This window comes from Ovis aries, chromosome 9 (assembly GCF_016772045.2).
Source record: "Ovis aries strain OAR_USU_Benz2616 breed Rambouillet chromosome 9, ARS-UI_Ramb_v3.0, whole genome shotgun sequence".
NCBI lineage: Eukaryota > Metazoa > Chordata > Mammalia > Artiodactyla > Bovidae > Ovis > Ovis aries.
The window spans coordinates 94,067,590-94,091,011 of NC_056062.1; the positions used below are offsets into that span (position 1 = coordinate 94,067,590).

At 45.6% G+C, this 23,422-nt stretch overlaps 1 protein-coding gene across 1 annotated transcript in view; it reads right to left on the reverse strand.

Annotated features, from left to right (window-relative positions):
• Positions 1–1,622: 1,622 nt before the first annotated feature.
• Positions 1,623–23,422, reverse strand: part of TAF2 (TATA-box binding protein associated factor 2) — a 123,445-nt gene continuing 101,645 nt past the window's right edge. The window contains exon 27 of the mRNA XM_060393983.1: positions 1,623–12,812. Coding sequence (XP_060249966.1) covers positions 12,763–12,812 — 50 coding nt within the window. The 3' untranslated portion in view covers positions 1,623–12,762. The remainder of the gene's footprint in view (positions 12,813–23,422) is intronic.

The following is a 23,422-nucleotide window of genomic DNA, read 5'->3' on the forward strand; positions in this document are numbered from 1 at the left end:
ACCAATCCAAGCAACATGCTTAAAACCGCATTGGCAAACATCATCCTGTATTCAACCAGAAACAGGATGAGTTTTAATTCCAGGGCATTAGTTCAGATCTGTTCTAGATTTGAGCTGATGGAAAATCGTTCCCTCCTGACAGCCACTCGGTGGCCACGTTCACTCTCAGTAAATTGGCGCTCCCAGGAGGCGGTACTGCTGCGCACAGACCCCCAGGCCCGGCCTCTGCAGGACACATGGCAGGGCTGGGGAAACCCAGGACAGAAATCCGCTTCCTTGCAAAACATTCCCTAAAGGGACCCCATGCTTAAGGCAAAACAGATGCTCCCGAGAAACAGCCTCAGGCCCAGGGAAGCTCCCCGAACCCTCCGTTTGCCCAGGTCTCCGCTCTTTCCAACCCTCTTCTGCGTCTACGCAGCCACGTCCGCGCAGACACACGCGCGCAGAGACCAGTAGTCTGTGACGGGCCTCCTCGAGGTAAAACCTCAGAAGGACGGGCAGTCTTGGCATTGGCACCGAACTGGTCGTGTGGGACCCTATCCAAGAGTAACACAAACAGCTGCCCCTGCTGAGCACTGGCCGTGCCAGACCCTGGGCCGTGTGCTTCCTGTGGGTGGGAGGGTGAGGAAAAGGAGGCGCACAGAGGGCGTTACTGCCAGGATCCCGCGTCTAGCAAACAGTGGTCCCAGGATGCAAACCAGCTCTGTCGGACTCAGAAATCTGAGCTCTAAATCCCCAGACTACACAGCCGCTCAAGCTACGGCACCTCTATTAAGGCACCTCTGAAAAATGGGCAAGTTGGACCAATTTGAGATTCCAGAGAGCCAAAAAAAAAAAAGCCCGCAAGGCACTGGGGAACGCTTTCCTTTGCTGCCTAGACCTACTGTCATTGTTTACTGGAATTTTTAAAAATTCTGAATTCGAGTGCCTGAGCCAAGACACCACACCTCTGGGCCCATCTGCCTTCCTGGCCAGTCTCCCCTCCGCCTGCTGCCCTTGTCCTCTGGTTTGCTTCCAGCTCCTGCTTGCTCTGTACTGCACCGTCAGCTTGGCCTTTCTTTGATCTCTGTATGGGGACGGTTACCCAGCCATGAGAGAAGGATGGTGAAGAGTAGAAACTGGTAAAGTCAGAGCGGGAGGTGCCGAAACTGACGGCTGTGTGATAAGATGGCAAGTTTGGGCTTCCATGAGGCATGACAAATATTATCCATCTATAGTGCCGATTGTGGCCTGGTATTCGCAGACTACCGTGTGGAGGATTCGGAGGCTGCACCTTGACTCAGCAGAGGGCCAAGGTTGATTGCCAGGCTCTTATCAGCCACAGAATGCTTTCTCTGGACAAAAGCTTTTAAAGACTTTATTAATAAAACAGATAAAAGTGAAGTTGCTCAGGCTGAAGCAGAGATGGGCCCCTGCAGTGCCACCCTACTGGTTTCCTTGAATTTCTACAATTACTGACATACTGTGTTCATGGAAAGCCTCTTATTCCTTAGAGGATAATGTAGAAATCACTGACAAATTACTGACTCCCCAGTGTCCCTTTACCCTCTGACATACTCTGATCCCCTGAGACATCAAGAGATGAGGGAGATGCCCAGCAGCATCACAAAGGACGTAAAGGCTTCTGCTTAAAGTCATTTATTTCATCAGCTTTCACGTGGTGGCGAGACGACAATAGCAAAGATGGATCCCATTTCTGTTGTTCCAGAGATACTCATCTGGCAAGCCAGATCCCTTCTATCTTGTCTCTGTGTCCAAGGCTGCTGTCATTTCCCATGTGGGTGATTGCAGCTGCCTTCTAGCTGACGCTCTGGTTCACTCTCAGCCTCCATAGTCTATTCTCCATGAACACAGAGACTGAACTTCGGAAATGTTACACCAACTCACTTCTCCACTCAAGACCCCATGACAGCTTTACGTTTCACTTGGAATAAGCTTTCAGGTCTGATCACAGCTCCTGCATGAACTCCGTGGTGACATCCTCACCCATCATTTCCTGTTACTCTGCTCTAAAGCAATGGTTCTCAAAGTTTAGATCCTGACGCCCATTTTAGACTTTGGAGGCCAAGCTTGCTTTTATCCTAATACCGTGATGTTGTTTTCATGTCTATGTTCTCAGAGAACAAATATTTTGTTGATATGGTTCCAAATCCCACATTGCAACTTCCCTTTAAAAGACAATCACTTGTTGAGTTTTGATGCAGTATCAAAGCAGCATAACCACAAACATCTAAAAGGGCTGTTTAAATTCTCTTGTATTTTCCAACCGTGTATCCGTATGAAGCCAGGTTTTCTTCATATACTAAAACCAGAACAACACAATACAACTAACTGGACACAGAAGCAGCTATGAGTCTCCAGCTGTCCTCCAGCAAGCCAGACATTGAAGAGATTTGCAAAAAAATGCAAAACAACATTACCCTTCTCATTAAAATGCTCTTATTTTGGAAAATATAGCTATTTTAAATAAAATATTATTTATATTAATATGACATGTTTATTATCATACTTTTAAATGAATCAATACGTATTTTTAAATGTCCTCATTTTTAACTTCTAATATGACAAATATAGCTAGAATCCATACAACCAAAGCTTTTGGGAATCCTCAATAGTTTTTAGGAGTGCAACAGGGTCCTGAGACCAACATGGTTGAGAATCACTGCTCTCAACTTATTGTCCTGTTCTTCCCCATGCTCAAAAGAGATCTATTCTAAGGAATGGGCCCACGGAGAAGTGCGGGGTCTGGAGACTCAGGAGAGAAGAAGGTGGACGCTCCAGTCTGAGTCTGAAAGGCAAAAGGAAACGGAGGGCCCAGCTAGAAGACGGCCAGGCTGAGAGAGAGCTCTTTCTTGCTCAGCCGTTCATTCTGTGCAATGACCTGGGTGACACGCACCCACTTAGGGAGGGCAGTCTGCTTCACTCTGTCGTTTGACCCAAAGGTTAAGCTCATCCAAACTCCCTCACAGATGCCCGTGTTTAACTGAACATCTGGGGAGCCTGTGGCCCAATCAAGTTGACGTAAAATTAACCTTGACTCCTTCCTTTCTTCAGTCACCGCTCCAGTGTTACGTGGTCAGGTATCCCCTGTGCCAGCCTACGCAAATTAATACCAGCACACACATCCCCTCTATCCTTGACCATCTTATTTTCTTAGCATGTTAACACCATTTATAAAGTCTGTGTCTGTTCTTTTATTTCTTCTTCCCTGTCTAAAGTGTAAACTCCTTAGACTAGTCAACAGTTTATGTCCCTGTTGCTCAGAACTGGTACATAGTAGATCTCAAGGAATATTTGTTAACTCAGCGAATAGCTACGTCATACGACTTATTTAGATTAAGACCATAATTAGGATTTGAGGAAGCAGTTATTCGGGAGAAAGTACTGGACTGCTCTGAAGTGAACTGTGGTGTGCACATGTCAAGCACAGTTCTTGAAGCAAGGCAGATGATTATTTCACCTAAAATGTTGACACTAGACCTAGAGTCTAGGGGAGGCTGGCTGCTCTACTTTTCAAGGTCCTCAGGGGCTCTACAGTGTGGCCCTTGCTTCTTGATCCAAAACGGTGGTTTGAGACCCAGCTACGTGTCTTCACTCCAAAAGAAAGGCAGAAAAAAACTAGTAAGAAAAGTGAGAGATGACATAAGCAGATGGAGAGATAGTCCATGTCCCTGGGTAGGAAGAATCAATGCTGTGAAAATGACTGCACTACCAAATGCAATCTACAGATTTAATGCAATCCCTACCAAATTACCAACGGCCCTTTTCACAGAACTAGAACAAAAACTTTCACAATTCGTATGGAAACACAAAAGACCCCGAATAGCCAAAGCAGTCTTGAGAAAGAAGAATGGAGCTAGAGGAATCAAGCTTCCTGACTTCAGGTTATACTGCAAAGCTGCAGTCATCAACACAGTGTGGTACTGGCACAAAAACAGAAATACAGACCAATGGAACAACATAGAAAGCCCAGAAATAAACCCATGCACCTATGGGTACCTTATTTTTGACAAAGGAGGCAAGAATATCCAATGGGGCAAAGACAGCCTCTTCAATAAATGGTGCTGGGAAAACTGGACAGCTACATGTAAAAGAATGAAATCAGAACACTTCCTAACACCGTACACAAAGATAAACTCAAAATGGATTAAAGACCTAAATGTAAGACCAGAAACTCTAAAACTCTCAGAGGAAAACATAGGCAGAACACTCGATGACATAAATCAAAGCAAGATCCTCTATGACCCACCTCCTAGAGTAACAGAAATAAAAGTAAAAAGTGGGACCTGATTAAACTTAAAAGCTTTTCACAGCAAAGGAAACTATAAGCAAGGAGAAAAGACAACCCTCAGAAGGGGAGAAATTAACAGCAAATGAAACAACTGACAAAGGATTAACTTCCAAAATACACAAGCAGCTCATACAACTCAATACCAGAAAAACAAACAACCCAATCAAAAAGTGGGAAAAAGACCTAAACAGACATTTCTCCAAAGAAGACATAAAGATGGCTGACAAACACATGAAGAGATGCTCAACATCGCTCATTATTAGAGAAATGCAAATCGAAACTATAATGAGGTATCACCTCATACCAGTCAGAATGGCCCTCATCAACACGTCTACAAACAATAAATGCTGGAGAGGGTGCGAAGAAGAGGAATAAAAATGCTAGGAATAAAACCACCATATGACCCAGCAATCCCACTCCTAGGCATACACCCTGAGGAAACCAAAACTGAAAGAGACACGTGTATCCCACTGTTCACTGCAGCACTATTCACAATAGCGAGAGCGTGGAAGCAGCCTAGACGCCCATCGACGGATGGATGGATGAAGAAGCGGGGGTCCAGACACACAGCGGAATATTACTCGGCCATAAAAAAGAACACATTTGAGTCAGTTCTAATGAGGCGGATGAACCTAGAACCTCACTTCACAGAGTGACGTGCGTCAGAAAGAGAACGAGAAATATCATATTCTAACACATATATACAGAATCTTGGCATATAGCTCTGAGGAATTTATTTACAGGGCAACAATGAGAAACATAGAGAATAGACTTATGGAGAGGGGAGAGGGGAGGAGAGGGTGAGATGTATGGAGAGGGTAACATGGAAACTTACAGTACCATATGTGAAACAGACAGGCAACGGGAATTTGCTGTGTGGCTCAGGAAACTCAAACAGGGGCTCTGTATCATCTAGAGGGGTGGGACGGGGAGGGGGAAGGAGGCAGGTTCAAGAGGGAGGGGTGCATGTGTACCTATGGCAGATTCACGTGGAGGTCTGACAGAAAACAGCAAAATTCTGTAAAGCAATTATCCTTCAATTAAAAAATAATTTTTAAAAAGTGAGGCAAAGGGTACATAGCATACTTTAAAAAAGATTTTCAGAAGCTGCCACATGAGAATTCTATAAACATCCACTTCCAGCTTTAGTCAGATGGCTGTACCTGGCTGCAAATGAGTCTGAGAAATATGCCTTTAATCTGGGGACAGGTACACAGCTCAAACACTGGGGCAAAGAGAAAGGGAAGTGGGACTCCCCCTGGTGGTCCAGGGGCTGAGACTTCGTGCTCCCAATACAGGGTCCTGGGTTCAACCCCTGCTCGGGGAACTAGACCCCACATGCCTCAACCAAGGCCCAGCATAGCCAAATAAAGAAATAACTAGCAGGGGAGAACAGATACTTGGGGGACCGTCAGTCTCTGCTACGGCAGCTGTTGCTTTTGTGGCTGCTCGGTGGCTCAGCCGTGTCCAACCCTCTGGGACCCGTGGACTGCAGCCTGCCAGGCTCCTCTGTCCATGGGGTTTCCAGGCAAGAACACTGGAAGGGGCTGCCATTCCCTTCTCCAAGCTATTGCTTCAGTCTGCCCTCTTCTGGAAAAGGAGCTCCTCCTTTATCATTAGGGAACGTCCTCACCCTACAGCGTTTCTTGGGGCCTTGGCAAATTGGTCTAGATGGCGCTTCCTTCACCAGACGTGGAAACGTGCCTCAGAGTCTGCATACCCTGCCCCTTCGGCCCCTGGACTGGGCAGAGGTGAGCACGCGGCCAGGCAGGCCCGGATACGCACCGCCAGACAGGGCGTCCTCCGAGAACCACAGATGCGTAGCAGAAGAAAACAGCTTTGTCCTGGGGTTGCTGAGCTGGGATTGGTGAACCCAGGGCTGCCAACGTCCCCTGTACCTTGGCTAAGTCCCATGCGAGGCTGACCCGAGGCAAGCCGCCCCACAGGGTGGAGTGAGTGAGTGAGTGTTAGTCGCCAAGGCATGTCCAACTCGCTGTGACCCCAGGGACTGCAGCCCACTAGGCTCCCCTGTCCATGGGATTCCTGGGGCAGGAACACTGGAGTGGGCTGCCTTTCCCTTCTCCAGGGGATCTGCCCACCCCCCCCATCAGGGATTGGACTCGTGTCTCCGTGTCTCCTGCGTGGCAGGCACGCTTTCCCGTGTGAACCACCAGGGGGGCCTGGAAGGCGGAGAGATGACATCATTCGTTCTTTGATCTGCTGGTGCCCGAAGTCCGACATCTCAGGTTCCTCTTTTGCTAAAGCTGGTTCTGGTTGACTCTCTGTCCCTTGCATTTGAAAGGCCTAGAGACTGTCTCCTTGAGTGAAGTCAGTCAGAGAAAGACAGATGCATGATATCGCTTATATGTGGAATTAAAAAAAAAAGGTACAAGTGAGCCTATTTACAAAGTATAGGTAAGAGTCACTGATGTAGAAAACAAACTCGTGGTTACCAAGTGGGGAAAGGGCAGGAGGGGTAAACTGGGAGCTGGGATTTTGTAAACAGCCTCTTCCATTTAGCATAATGTTTGCAGTGCTCACAACCCTCGTTTCCGGAAGCTTGCTAGTAATATCTCTTCTTTATTTCTGATTTTAGTTATTTGAGTTTCCTCCCCCTTGGTCAATCTAGATAAAGACTTGTTAACTTTGTGGACCTTTTCAAAGAGCCAATTTCTGATTTTCTTGATTTTCTCTATTTTCCCCTATTTTCCACTTTCTTTGTGCTCTAGTGTTTACTTTCCTTCCTTATGCTTGATTTGGGTTTAGAAGGCGAGACATTAACATGAGCTCTTTCTTCTTCTCCACGCAGGCATTTACATGTAAATCATCCCATAAGCAATAGTTAGCTGTGTCCTGTAAGCTTTGGTATGTGAGCCTCCATTTTCATTTATCTCACAGTAGTTTCTAATTTCCATTATTTATGAGTCTGTTATTTCATTTCCACTTATTTGTGGAAACTTCTTTGTGTTTACTGATTTCTAGTTTTACCCCACTGCATTCAGAGAACTATGAATTCCACCCTGTAAATTTATTGTGACTGTTTTATGGTTGAACATATGGTCTATCCTGAAGAATGTTCCATGTGCACTGGAGGAGAATTTGCATTTCACTTTTCAGTGGGATGGCCATTAGGTCTGGAAGGTTTACAACGCTGTTCAGGTCTTGTCTTTACTCCTTGGTCTTTTGCCTGAAGGCCACGTGCCCTACCGAAAGTGGGTGTGTACGTCTCCACCGTTACCGCTGAGCTGTCTCTCCTTCAGTTCTCCATTGTGCTTCACGTAGCTCGGGCCTTTGCTGTTCGGTACATATACACTTATAACCATTATATCTTCCTGATGGATCGAGCCCTTTATCATTATAAAATGTCTCTATCTCTAGTAACAGAAACGTTTGCTTTAAAAGCTCTTTTGCCTAATATTTGTAAAGCCACTCAGCTTTTTAAATTGACTCCAGCTTCCTGTTTTGCATGGTATTTTTTAAAAGATTTTTTGATATGGGACATTTTTAAAATCTTTATTGAATTTATTACAATATTGTTTCGCTTTCATGTTTTGGTTCTATGGCCCTGAGGCACAGGGGATCTTGGTTCCCTGACCAGGAATTGAACCCAGGCTCCCTGCATTGAAAGGCAAAGTCTTAACCACTGAACTGACAGGGAAGTCCCTACCTGGTATTTTTAGCCATCCTTTTACTTTAAACCTATTTCTAGCTTTGAATTTAAACTGTGTCTCCTCTGGGCAGTACACAGCCAATCTTGTTTTTAATTTTTAATCCAGTTTGACATCTCTGCCTTTTGACTGGATTGCTTAATTCATTCACATTTGTTACTAATACAGTTTTTGTTATAGTTTTTGTTACTGATATGGTTAGACGTACATCTGTCATTTTAATTTTTGTTTTCTCATCTTTTTTTTTTTTCCTTATTCCAAAATCACTGCAGATGGTGACTGCAGCCATGAAATTAAAAGACGCTTACTCCTTGGAAGAAAAGTTATGCCCAACCTACATAGCATATGGAAAAGCAGAGACATTACTTTGCCGACTAAGGTCCGTCTAGTCAAGGCTATGGTTTTTCCTGTGGTCATGTATGGATGTGAGAGTTGGACTGTGAAGAAGGCTGAGCGCTGAAGAATTGATGCGTTTGAACTGTGGTGTTGGAGAAGACTCTTGAGAGTCCCTTAGTTTGCGAGGAGATCCAACCAGTCCATTCTGAAGGAAATCAGCCCTGGGTGTTCTTTGGAAGGAATGATGCTAAAGCTGAAGCTCCAGTACTTTGGCCACCTCATACGAAGAGTTGACTCATTGGAAAAGACTCTGATGCTGGGAGGGATTGGGGGCAGGAGGAGAAGGGGACAACAGAGGATGAGATGGCTGGATGGCATCACTGACTTGATGGATGTGAGTCTGAGTGAACTTGGGAGTTGCTGATGGACAGGGAGGCCTGGCGTGCTGCAATTCATGGGGTTGCAGAGTCGGACACGACTGAGCGACTGAACTGAACTGGTTCCTCCTTTAAGGTTCCCTTTTGCGTTAAGTGTAACATTTTATTTCCTGTAATTGTTTTCACTATAGTTTTATGAGTTATTTTCTTAGTGGTTTCTCTAGGGTTTATCATATATATCTTATCAAAACCTAGGATAACTTAATTCCAGTGAGATATAGAAACATTATTCTTAACATGCTGCTGCTGCTGCTGCTAAGTCGCTTCAGTCGTGTTCGACTCTCTGCGACCCCATAGACAGCAGCCCACCAGGCTCCCCCGCCCCTGGGATTCTCCAGGCAAGAACACTGGAGTGGGTTGCCATTTCCTTCTCCGATGCAGGAAAGTGAAAAGTGAAAGTGAAGTTGCTCAGTCGTGTCCGACTCTTAGCGACCCCATGGACTGCAGCCTACCAGGCTCCTCCGTCCATGGGATTATCCAGGCAAGAGCACTGGAGTGGGCTGCCATAACATAACTATTTCTTATTCCCTCTTTGGGGCTTTTATTGTTGTACATATCACATCTATATATTACTACAAAACCAACAACATGGTGTTATATATGCGCCATAATATAATTTTATGTCTACTAAAGAAACTGAGAAATGAAAGCAAGCAGATATGCTCGGAGCTTGATACAGTCACATTCTTATTCACCACTTGCGGTTCTCTTCGTTTGTTCCTGTGGATTCAGACTGTGCTCTAGTGTCTTTCCCTTATTTCAGTCCAGCCTGACTCCCACCTACTCTGATTGCACTGTTAGGTTAGATGGATTCCATTTCTATATGTTTTAGGCCTGACAATTGCCTTTTAAAATCAATTAGGAGTAGAAAGGAGGGGACATGTGCATTTGTGTTTTCTTTTATGATTACATAGTCACTTTTAGCAGCCTTCTTTGTTTTCCCATGAAGGGGGTTTGCACCACCAGCTGCAGTCCCTTGCTTTCAGCCTTAAGAACCCCCTTTACTGTTTCGAGTAAGCTGAGTCTGCTAGCAACACATTCCCTCAGCTTTTATTGAAAACTGTCCTTATTCGACTTCATTTGTGAAAGCTTTGCTGAACGTAAGATTACTCTGATAGTTTTTCTCTTCAACACTCCGACTATGTCATACCCGTCTTCTCGCCTCCGCTGTTTCCGAGAAGTCAGGTACCGGTCTTGGTGGGATTCCTTTACATGTGATGAATCCCTCCTCTCCTGCTGCTTTCAGATTCTCCCCTTTGCCTTTGTTTCAACATCTTTCCTGCGATGTGTCTCTTGTGGGCCTCTGTGTGTTTTCTGCTTGCAGTTCATTAGGCTCTTGAGATGCAGACTGACTTTCATCAAACTTGGGGTGTTGTTTCCAGCCATTCTTTCTTTTGATATTACTTTGTTCCCTTCCCTCCTCTTCTGGGACGCCCATTATCTGTGCATTCCTGCATGATGGTGCACAGTTCTCTGACACTGTCCCTTTTTCTTCATTCATTTTGTTTTCTGTCCTTTGGGTTGCAAGGTCTCTATCGAGCTAACTTCCACTTCACTGATTCTTTCAAATGTGTTGGTCCCTCTAGTGAATTTTTCATTTCAGTAACACTTTTCAGTTCCAGAGTTCCCATTTGCTTATTTTTTATAACTTCTGCATCTTTATTCATATTGCTTGATGAGATATTGTCGTCATAGCTTCCTCTACTCCCTAAGTATAGTTTCTTCAGTTCTTTGAACATACTGACAATGGCTGCACAGCAGGCTTTATTCAATTTGGCATCTAACCTGCTCACAGCTCATGCACACCGATTTTCTTCTATGTATGAGTCCTACTTCCGTTTCTTCCCATGGCTTTTTTTTTTTTTTTTTAATGGGACATCCTAGGTAATACACGGCAGCAATTCTGGATACAGATTTCTTCCCGCTCCTCCGGGGGCTTTGTGTGTGCATGTGAGCACATGTTTATTTGTGTAGTGGCTCGGCTATACTCTTTTAATGAAACCTGTTTCTCCTTCCCCACCCGCACCCCCACAATGTGAGGCTTCGGCATGAACACGGTCGTCCTGGGGCGACGGTGGTTTGAGCAGGGCCCTCTTTGACCCTCTTTTCCTCTGATTCTCTATGTAGTTGTCTTTTTTTTTTTTTTTTGTCTTTTTTTGTGTCTGTCTCTTTTTATATCACAGTTGGCTGTTAGGCTCCGCTAATTACATGGGATTGTTCTCTTCTTTTTGACAATATCCTGGGATATAAACTGCTCCTCAGTTTTGTTAGGTAGGTAAGATAGGGAAAAGGAGTCCAAAATGGCGGTGGCTACAAGACAAGGAAGGGAAAAGCCCGCGAAAATGGAACACAAGGTCCGAGGACCCGAGTGAGGACCTCAGGTAAAACAAACACCACCCTGGCTGGCCCAGTTGACACAGGACAGGCCCAGGGGGAGAGAAACATATAAACAGCGGAGCCAGAGCCAGCCCGCTCTCTCCCGCGCGCGCTGGGGCGCTCTTCTCCTCGTGTCTTTGGATCGATGTGCCCTCACGCCTCGAAGATGGGTTTTCCTGCTATCTTCTAAATAAATAGAGCTGTCACACTGGGCTGTAACACTGACTTGTCTAAGAGCTATAACACGGTCTATCCACGGCCTGAGAGCTGTGACGCGGCGAGGGGGCTTTAATGTCCCTCACTCCAAATCTTAGTTGCGACGAGACAAAGAACCGAGGAACATACACTCGCGAGACAGTTCCATCTAATTAAATATCATGGATGGTCTGAGGCAAGGCTTTGAGGTGTTTTTCTCACATCAGGAAGGCTCTTAGAAGCTCTTTCTCTGATTCCTTCTAATAAACCAGCCAGGCCACCGGCTAACTTGATAGTCTCAGAGCTACGAGCCCCTTACCTTCTCACCACCGTCTCCATTCCTGGAGAAGGACATGGCACCCCTTCCAGTCCTGCCTGGAAAACCCCATGGACGGCGGAGGCTGGCCGGCTGCAGCCCATGGTCGCAAAGAGTTGGACACGACGGAGCCGCTTAACTTCCTTAAGTCTCCGTCGTTTTAGAAAGTGCCCTTGGGCTTGAATTTCCCCTTGTTCTGTTTCAAATAAAGTCAAGGCTTTCACGGGAGCGCCTCGGAGCGCTTCGTTCCCACCGGCCCTGGGCAGACTCTCTGAGGCACAGCTCTAGGTGCGGCCGGGGCTGGTCTGCCCCTCGGAGACGGACACCCCTGCTCTGCGCGGGGCTGGCCTCAGCTCGCCTCCCGGGCATGGTCTTCATCCGACGAGCTGGCTGCGGGGGCAACGACTGGGGCTGCGTTCTTTATTCCCCGGCTGCCGGCTCAGCCTGAAGCTCCCACCTTTCCTCCGGGGTGCGGGTGGGGAGGAGCCGAGGCTGCGGCCGCACCCGCCCCTCTCCCAGGGCTGAGCTCTGACCGGAAGCTGGCCGGGGCTGGGGTGCGGCGCCCCCGCCTTGGGAGGCCGGGACGCTGTCACCGAGGGCCACAGCAGCCGCAGGCGACGCCTGAAAAGGAAGCACGGGAGAGTTTCACCCGCACAGAGTGAAGGTTCAGTGCGGCAGAGACGGGGAGGATGGGTATTACTGGGTGGGCGCCTAACCAGTATTGTATTGGGTTGGCCAAAAAGGTTACTTGGGTTTTTCCGCAGCATCTTACGGAAAAACTCAAAAGAATTTCGTGGCTAAATACATCACAGTGACAAGATTCACAGACAGCCTTGCGAACCCCGAAGCCTGCGCAGTAACAATGCAAGGAGCCAGCTGGGCAGAGGTGTTTAACCGGCTCCATTGCTCCCGGACTACTTTCGTACACTCCTTAAGATTCAGGTCCTTTTTTCCTTTATAGACGTGCCTCAGCTGGAGCCCCTGCAGGAATAACTGGAAAAAGAAGTGAAGCAGCAGCCAGCTCTTGTGTTAAGTCTTCTGAATCATCAGGCAGTCACCTAAGACGCAGCCGAAGGACATCTGTTTTAACAAAAAACCCCTCTGTCTTCAATAGGAAACCAGTCATGAAGCTCCATTGTTTGATTAAGCGTGGAAACTGAATGCTGACCTTTTAGGATAATAGTTGGCTCCTCCTGGAATGGAAAACAACTGCATGAGAATCAAAACCTGATGTGTGAAGGGTCCCCTCAAAGCAAGATAGTCAAAAGATATTAGAAGTTTTCGCCAGGAAAACAGACATCTCTATTTTTTCAGTTAAGAAAAATACTTACCATTGCTAATTAAAACCACAATATTTAGAAATGAGGCCTCCCCTACCGCATGAAAGGAGCTGGTCCCATATCTGCAAGGTGTGAGGGACATGTGAGCCCTGGTGACCTCACATAGGATAACTCTGCATAAACGACTGCGAACAGAGGTGTCTGGAGAGCAGATTGTTAATCCACGCCAGGACACGCCTGTATTACACTAGCAGAAAACGCAGAACACATGCTTGCACGTCTGCTCAAACACAAATCGAGCAGAGTATCACCGGCTTTGCCTCCTTAGACTGGGCGCAAGAGCAGAAGAGGAGTTCCATGGAGGCACGGCCTTCGTCTGCCAGGCACTGACAGCCGTGGCTGCGACACCTGGGAAACTGAAGGACTGTCGGCTTTGACCTTGACAAGTAGGAACCTTAAGATGACAGTCATAACAACGGTCTATCAGCCAACCAACAAGCCACCTACTGTGGTCAACAGCATTTCGAAAAAGGCCTTTTCATCAGCAAGCTACTAGGATGGACACGCTTACCCTCCAAGCCTGAAAGGAATGAGCTTCATTAAGACTTCACCCTCTCAGCTCATGTGCAGTGATCAGCACTGATGAGCCACAGGGCCAGTCCTGACATTGTTCTGTCCCTGGATCTCAATGGTAAGACAGCTCTCTGGTACAGGATTACAGGCAAGGTCCAGGTGCTTTAGCAGCACGCAATCAAAAATCTTCATCAGATTTTAGAGCAGATCTGTAGTTAAGAGAACTTGGCAAGGTGTCCCCTAGATCCCTCATGGCCTGCTTTAAAATACAGACAGTCCCCAACTTTCAATGGTTCAACCTTTTTTTTCAACTTTATGGTGGTGCAGAAGTCATAAGCATTCAGTAGAAATCGGACCTGCGTTCTGATCTCATCTCCGGCCAGTGAGATGTGGTGAGGGCCAGCAGGGAGCCTTGACTCAGCGTCAGCCACGGGACCGTGGTGATAAACGACCCAGACACTCACCATCACCCTGAGCTCAGATGACCGCACTTGTTTTCACTTTCAGCTCAGCGTTCAGTAAACTACACGAGTTATTCAATACTTTATTCTAAAGTAGGTTTGTGTAGATGATTTTGCCAAACTGTAGGCTAACGTTAAGTGTTCTGAGAATGTTTAAGACAGATAGGCTATGATGTTCGGTACTTTAAATCCATCTGTGCCTATAATATTTTCAACTTAACTATGGGTTTACTGGGACATAGCCCATAGTAAAGCAAGGAAAATCTGTCTCAAGAGTTTAGCTTTAGACTCCAGGTTGAAGCTCCTATTATTCCATTTGTTTATTTATTGTAACTCTACTTATAGAACCGAGCCACCCCGAGAGCAGGGGCCTTATTTTCTCCACGAGATCTCCTGCCCAGCAGGCATCCAGTGATACCTGCTGACTTGACGAGACGCTGATGACTATAGAGTCTGTAAAAGTTCAAAAGCGAATTATAGTGCCTGATGAGCATCATAGGGAGCTGGTCTTAGGAAAAAGATGAGTCTGTCCAAAGAGACAAGAGTTTACAGTCAACTGAGAATGTTCACGTTCGCACCTCTAACTACATACTGTCTAACACATATGTCCGAGCAGATGCAGAGAGTCTAAAGTTGAAACATAAGTTCTTTTTAGAAAGTTCAGATAAAACTTAATAAAGGCTGTTTATTTCAAGAATGGAAATAAGGGCTTTATAACCTGGGTTTCTCACACAGTGTGTAAACGTGCATTTTCTGTATAGTGAAAGTGTTAGTCACTCAGTCATGTCCGACTCTTTGTGATCCCATGGACTGTAGCCCGCCTCTCCAGGCTCCTCTGGCCAAGGGATTTCCCAGCAAGGATACTGGAGGGGGTAGCCATTCCCTTCTCCAGGGGATCTTCCCAACCCAGGGACTGAACCTGCGTCTCCAGCACTGCAGGCAGATTCTCTGCCACTAGGGAAGGAGTGACAGAATCATCACAGGAGGGGCAGGAGACGGTCTCAGCCAGACTCCTCGTCTTTCAGGAAGACAGCCCCACTGCGGCTGGGTGATACATTTGAGGCCCCAACTCTAGATACTCTAGCTGGGATTCGGAACCCAGGTTTCCAGTTGTCTAGAACCAGGATCCCTGCACAACATTACTCACTCTCTGGCTGATGAAATCACCTTCTGCTTTCACGGCCAGTTCAGTGCAACCTGAGCCCCTGAAAGTGAAGTGCCGGCAGGGACTTGCAGCGACAGCAGATGGTCATTCGCAGGGCAGGCACGCGACCTACGCCCTCTGACTCACCGTCCAACAGGAAGCACCTCACATGGCCAGGGAACACATTGTAGAGGTAACAGTTTATCTTGAGAAATACATGTTTTTTTCCAGACCTTTTCAGCCTGTCCCATCGGCTGAGCCCTTTCCTCTCTCTCCACTGTGTTCATAGTAACTAACAGGTGCCGGTCGCAGAGAATATCTGTACAGTCAACTAGCTGAAAAAACAAAGCCCTCTAGAGCCTGTTTCTCAATGTTTGAAAGTAAGAAAACGAAGGAATATATTTGATGCAGTTCTCCTTTGTACTGAACCCTGCACGTCAGCCTGTATGCTGGCGTGCGAGCTTGTAACAATCACACCAATCAAAATAAGGAAGTCACCTAAGGGGACACCCATCAGAGTCACTCTTGACAATGTTCCAAAGAGATGCCATCATCGCGGAGCACTGACGGACACACGAGGAGCCCGAGAGCCACAAGCACTGTATGAGGTTCGCATCCAAGAGAAAGGTGGGGGCGAGGGTTAGTGCCGAGTGCTGTGATCTCTGAGGACAAGGACTGCCGTCTTATTGACAATATTATCACAAGCCTAGAGCATGGGAAAGGAGTGGGTATTCAAAAATACTGTCGGCCACACATACACCACCCAGGGTAAAACAGGTAACTAGTGGGAGCTGCTGTGTAACCCGGGGAGGTCAGCTTGGTGCTCCATGACAACCTAGACAGGTGGATGGGAGGGGGAGGGGAGGCTCAAGAAGGAGGGGAGATATATGTAACTACAAAAATGCTGTCTAAAGGGTGAAATGCAGGAAGGAGGCGAGAAGAGAAGCAGGTACGTTGATTCACTTTAAAACACGACACAGATGGCTGTTTGAAAAGTATCTGCACAGGAATTACATCTATCCTGATTTTGTGTCATCCGCATTGAAAAAACAAAGGCGTATCAGGCCCTGTGAACTACGGAATAAAGAAGAGGGCGACAGACGATGAGCTGGCTGGATGGCATCACCGACTCAATGGACAGGAAGTTGGGCACACCCCAGGAGATGGTGAGGGACAGGGAGGCCTGGCGTGCTGCGGTCCATGGCGCTGCAGAGAGTTGGATGGTCTTGGCGGCTGAGTAGGAAGGAGGAGGGGAGGGACGTGGGGTGGCGGATTACAAACTATTACGCAGAAAAGCAGTCATAAGGGTTTACTGTACAATCCAGAGAACACAGCCAACACCCTTATAGATGGAGTATGACCTTTCAACGTTGTGAGTCACTGTATCGTGCACTTGTAGCATATAATGTTGCACCTCAACCACGCTTCAGTGAGAAAGAAGTTAGAATGTCATTAGCCATCCAAAAAAAAGTGGCACTGCAAGCAGAAAATGTGTTTGCAAGAAGCCTTGAGAAGAAAGGATTTTTATCTTGTCAAAAAGCAACCACAATTTTTCTTAAAAGAATCAAAGAAAGCAACTCTGAAGAACTCTTCCTCTCACCCTTTTATTTATTGTCTCCTTCTGGCCCTGGGTCCCACACAGTAAACATCTGTGTCCCCTTAAGATTTCAGCTCCCCTGCTGAGCAAGGGGCCTCCTGGCTTCTAGCTTTACAGTTCGCTTATTCTTTTGCAAAGAGGCGGCCAGAGGAACGATAATTTAAATAGCAAGGCACCAGGACTTCCCTGGCAGTGGTCCTGTAGCTCAGACTCCTTTTTTCCCCTGCATGAGGCACGGGTTCAGTCCCCTGTCTGGGGAAGTTCACATGCTATGTCATCAAAGACAAACGAAAAAAAAAAATTTAATAAAATAAAGGAAGGCACTGAAGAAGAGGGATAAGCAAGTGAAATGTACAAGGTCAAAGGTCTACAGCAGAGGCCTTTCAAGTAGGGCGCCCTGTACCGCAAGGCGCATGCGAGACCAGAGGACTCGTTAAAACCGCTGCTTCTATGGATCTGCGCACAAATGACAGAGACTCTCACTTCAATCCTATGTCAGACGCGTGAGGTGCGTCTCAGCAGCAAGGAGCTGGGGACGGTGGTCATCCTGGGCCTCACCGATTCCTGTGTTTCGACATACTGCAGTTGAACCAAATACCACAAAGTAGACAATGGTCTTTCAAAGAGTCCTGCCAAATGGACTGAAGACAATACACATAACATAAGCACCAACAGCTGACAAAGAGCCACGCCCACGCTCCTTTCACAGCATGAGCCCTTCCAACGCCACATTACCGGATGGAAACGCGGCGACTGACTGTGTCGGTCAGCGCTGTCCAGCACAACTCACTGGGATGATGGAGACGCTCCAGACGGCCGTGCCGAACGAATCACCGAACACCTGCGATGCAGCTGGTGCAACTGAGAAGCTGCGTTTCACCTTTCATCCCCGATTCAAATGCACGTCCCAACGGCTACTGTGCGGGCAGCACAAGTCTGAGAGAGAACACACTCAGGCTGGAATCCAAATGCTTTTCCTTACGAACTGTGACCTCCTGCTTAATGTTTCTACACCTCTATTTCTTCATCATAATCATAACAACTGTCTCATATGGTTAAAATTAAACTAATGCACAAAGGTACTTAGACTACTGCATACAATATAGAAACTTTATTATCTCCTAAGCAGATTAGAGAAGAAAAAAATTATTAATTTGAAAAATGGAGAAACAAATACTTCTCGCTAATGAATCTTGAACAAAGCTTACATTTGAGATATTAAATAGTTTCTGTAAGACTACCGCAAGTTGTGGGACATCTACAAAAATTTTATTTCATTGTTATCCTGTGCATTCTTGTATACATCTTATAATGAACACTGTAGATATCAATACTACTACATAAACTATGTAATTTCTTTGTGAATGATATAAATACATTATTAAAAAGGCAAAGACTGGCAGCATGAACTAAAAAAAAAATAGCCAACCAGACTGAACTTTAACTTTAACCATATGAGATAGTTGTTATGATTATGATGATAATCATATGCTGCTGCTGCTAAGTCGCTTCAGTCATGTCCGACTCTGACCGACCCCATGAACTGCAGCACACCGGGCCTCCCTGTCCATCACCAACTCCCAGAGTCCACCCAAACCCATCTCCATCGAGTCGGTGAAGCCATCCAACCATCTTATCCTCTGTCGTCCCCTTCTCCTCCTGCCCTCAATCTTTCCCAGCATCAGAGTGTTTTCAAATGAGTCAGCTCTTCGCATTAGGTGGCCACAGTATTGGAGTTTCAGCTTCAACATCAGTCCTTCCAATGAACACCCAGAACTGATCTCCTTAAGGATGGACTGAGGGGGTTGGATATCCTTGCAGTCCAAGGGACTCTCAAGAGTCTACTCCAATACCACAGTTCAAAAGCATCAATTCTTCTGAACTCAGCTTTCTTCAGTCCAACTCTCACATCCATACATGACCACTGGAAAAACCACAGCTTTGACTAGACAGACCTTTGTTTGCTAAGTAATGTCTCTGCTTTTCAATATGCTGTCTAGGTTGGTCATAACTTTCCTTCCAAGGAGTAAGCATCCTTTAATTTCATGGCTGCAATCACCATCTGCAGTGATTTTGGAGCCCCCCAAAAATAAAGTCTGCAACTGTTTCCACTGTTCCCCATCTATTTCCCATGAAGTGATGGGACTGGATGCCATGATCTTGGTTTTCTGAATGTTGAGTTTTAAACCAACTTTTTCACTCTCCTCTTTCACTTTCATGAAGAGGCTCTTTAGTTCTTCACTTTCTGACATAAGTGTGGTGTCATCTGCATATGAGGTTACTGATATTTCTCCTGGCAATCTTGATTCCAGCCCAGCGTTTCTCATGATGTACTCTGCATATAAGTTAAATAAGCAGGGTGACAATATACAGCCTTGATGTACTCCTTTTCCTATTTGGAACCAGTCTGTTGTTCCACGTCCAGTTCTAACTGTTGCTTCCTGACCTGCATACAGATTTCTCAAGAGGGAGGTCAGGTGGTCCGGTATTCCCATCTCTTTCAGAATTTTCCATAGTTTGTTGTGATCCACACAGTGAAAGGCTTTGACAGAGTAAATAAAGCAGAAATAGATGTTTTTCTGGAATTCTCTTGCTTTATTGATGATCCAGTGGATGTTGGCAATTTGATCTCTGGTTCCTCTGCCTTTTCTAAAACCAGCTTGAACTGGTTATAGAACTTGGAAGTTCATGTTTCACGTATTGCTGAAGCCTGGCTTGCAGAATTTTGAGCGTTACTTTACTAGTGTGTGAGATGAGTGCAATTGTGTGGTAGTCTGAGCATTCTTTGGCATTGCCTTTCTTTGGGATTGAAATGAAAATTGACTTTTTCCAGTCCTGTGGCAACTGCTGAATTTTCCAAATTTGCTGGTATATTGAGTGCAGCACTTTCACAGCATCATCTTTTAGGATTTGAAATAGCTCAACCGGAATTCCATCACCTCCACTAGCTTGGTTCATAGTGATGCTTCCTAAGGCCCACTTGACTTCACATTCCAGGATGTCTAATTCTAGGTGAGTGATCACACCATCGTGATTATCTGGGTCATGAAGATCTTTTTTGCACAGTTCTTCTATGTATTCTTGCCACCTCTTCTTAATATCTTCTGCTTCTGTTAGGTCCATACCATTTCTGTCCTTTATCGAGCCCATCTTTGCATGAAATGTTCCCTTGGTATCTCTAATTTTCTTGAAGAGATCTCTAGTCTTTCCCATTCTGTTGTTTTCCTCTAGTTCTTTGCATTGATCGCTGAGGAAGGCTTTCTTATCTCTCCTTGCCATTCTTTGGAACTCTGCATTCAAATGGGTATATTTTTCCTTTTCTCCTTTGCTTTCCACTTCCCTTCTTTTCACAGCTATTTGTAAGACTTCCTTAGATAGCCATTTTGCCTTTTTCCATTTCTTTTTCTTGGGGATGGTCTTGATCCCTGTCTCCTGTACAATGTCATGAACCTCCATCCATAGCTCAGCAGGCACTGTCTATCAGATCTAGGCCCTTAAATCTATTTCTCACTTCCACTGTATAATCATAATGGATTTGATTTAGGTCATACCTGAATGGTCTAGTGGTTTTCTCTACTTTCTTCAATTTAAGCCTGAATTTGGCAATAAGGAGTTCATGATCTGAGCCACAGTCAGCCCCTGGCTTTGTTTTTGCTGACTGTATAGCGCTTTTCCATCTTTGGCTGCAAAGAATATAATCAATCTGATCTCGGTACTGACCATCTGGTGATGCCCATGTGTAGAATCTTGAGTTGTTGGAGGAGGGTGTTTGCTATGACCAGTGTGTTCTCTTGACAGAACTCTATTAGCCTTTGCCCTGCTTCATTCTGTAGTCCAAGGCCAAATTTGCCTGTTACTCCAGGTGTTTCTTGACTTCCTACTTTGGCATTCCAGTGCCCTATAATGAAAGGGACATCTTTTTGGAGTGTTAGTTCTAGAAGGTCTTGTAGGTCTTCACAGAACTGTTCAGCTTCTTCAGCGTTACTAGTCGGGGAATAGACTTGGATTACTGTGATATTGAATTGTTTGCCTTGGAAACAAACAGATCATTCTGTCATTTTTGAGATTGCACCCCAGTACTGCATTTTGGACTCTTTTGTTGACTATAATGGCTACTCCATTTCTTCTAAGGGATTCTTACCCACAGTAGTAGATATAATGGTCACCTGAGGTAAATTCACCCATTCCAGGCCATCTTAGTTCGCTGATTCCTAGAATGTCAACATTCACTCTTGCCATCTCCTGTTTGACCACTTCCAATTTGCCTTGATTCATGGACCTGACATTCCAGGTTCCTGTGCAATACTGCTCTTTACAGCATCGGACCTTGCTTCTATCACCAGTCACATCCACAGCTGGGTATTGTTTTTGCTTTGGCTCCATCCCTTCATTCTTTCTGGAGTTATTTCTCCACTGATCTCCAGTGGCATACTGGGCACCTCCCGACCTGAGGAGTTCATCTTTCAGGGTCCTGTCTTTTTGCCTTTTCATACTGTTCATGGGGTTCTCAAGGCAAGAATACTGGTTTGCCATTCCCCTCTCCAGTGGACCACGTTCTGTGAGACCTCTCCACCATGACCTGCCCGTCTTGGGTGGCCCCGCGGGCATGGCTTGGTTTCATTGAGTGAGACAAGCTGTGGTTCGTGTGATCAGATTGCTAGTTGATGCGATTGTGGTTTCAGTCTGTCTGCCCTCTGATGCCCTCTCTTAGCACCTACCATCGTACTTGGTTTTCTCTTACCCTGGACGTGGGGTTATCTCCTCACAGCTGGTCCAGGAAAGCGCAGCTGCTGCTCCTTACCTTGGACGTGGGGAACTACTGTTTGTCAAGAAACTTCAAAAGTCACCATACTCCAGTGTGATAAAGAGAGGAGAATCTAAATAATTAGATTTTGCTTTGTTAAACAGTAATGATGTTTTTAATTAAATGAAACCTGACAATTAAATTAAATAAAAACTGTCAAAGTTTCTAGAATAGCTGGTTGTGAAAAGCCTATTTTGGTGACAAAATAGTTCACACAGTAAAAATACCAGGGTAACACTGAAAATACCTATGGAATAAATAAATTTTCTAAAATTCACAGGAAAAAAAATCCACAGTCCAGTAAGTTTGGGAAAGAACAGTGTTAAACACATCTCTTTACGACAAGACTTCTTGGATCTTGTGATAAGCTACTGAGGGTCATAGTGAGTCTCAGAGGAAACACGTAGTTTCTCAACTGTACCCAATCATAAAATCTCCATTTTCTTATAGCATCTAATTGGAAACTTTAAAAAATTTGCCTTTTGGGACTTTGTTGGTGGTGAAGACTCTACGATGCCAATGCAAGGGGCCCGGTTCAGCCCTTGACCAGGGAACTTGATTCCATACGCCACAACAAAGACTGCAGACCCCATGTGCTGCAAGCAAGACCAAGCACAGCCAAACAGATACACAAATAAATTTTAAAAAAAAAAGTCATTTTCAAAGGCTAGCTCCTCAGCCTTCTCTTCTTTAGAAGGATTTTTTTTTAGAAACAGTATTCCTCCTTGTGCGTCTCATAGTTTTCCGTCTTTGGGTCTTTGACCTCTCAAATAGCCCTCCATGAAGTGCATGCATTTTCTTCTAAAATCACAAGGTGAGGAAAATAAACTTTTATAGCTCTTCATGAAGTAAATAATTAAGGTCATAGAAGTGATCGAAACACGCTCACAGTTTAGGGTTACGATTGGATCAGCACATTTTCCCTCTTAGCAAGTAGTTGCATCTACCCTTCATCCAGTCGCGCCACTGTCAGCACCCTAAATCACCACTGTACATTGTCTGAACTAAGAAATCAACATTGTTACGTTAACAAAACACCAGAATGTATTTAGATTTCACCAGCTTTTTCACTAATGTCTTTCCTGTTGCAGGATCCAATCCAGGAAATTCCGCTGATTTATCGTCGTACTTCCTTGGTCTCCTCGTCAGTCAGTTCAGTCGCTCAGTCGTGTCCGACTCTTTGCGACCCCGTGAACTGCAGCACGCCTGGCCTCCCTGTCCATCACCAACTCCCAGAGTTCACCCAAACTCATGTCCATTGAGTCGGTGATGCCATCCAACCATCTCATCCTCTGTCGTCCCCTTCTCCTCCCACCTTCAATCTTTCCCAGCATCAGGGTCTTTTCAAATGAGTCAGCTCTTTGCATCAGGTGGCCAAAGTATTGGAATTTCAGCTAAACATCAGTCCTTCCAATGAATATTCAGGACTGATTTCCTTAAGGGTGGAATGGTTGGATCTCCCCGTGGTCCAAGGGACTCTCAAGAGTCTTCTCCAACACCACAGTTCAAAAGCATCAATTCTTCGGTGCTCAGCTTTCTTCACAGTCCAACTCTCACATCCATACATGACCACAGGAAAAACCATAGCCTTGACTAGACGGACCTTTGTTAGCAAAGTAATGTCTCTGCTTCTTCATATGCTATCTAGGTTGTTCATAATTTTTCTTCTAAGGAGCAAGCGTCTTTTAATTTCATGGCTGCAGTCACCATCTGCAGTGATTTTGGAGCACCCTAAAAATAAAGTCAGCCACTCTTTCTTCTTCTATTTCCCATGAAGTGAGGACCGGATGCCATGATCTTGGTTTTCTGAATGTTGAGCTTTAAGCCAACTTTTTCACTTTACTCTTTCACTTTCATCAAGAGGCTCTTTAGTTCCTCTTCACTTTCCGCCATAAGGGTGGTGTCATCTGCATATGAGGTTATAGAAATTTCTCCTGGCCATCT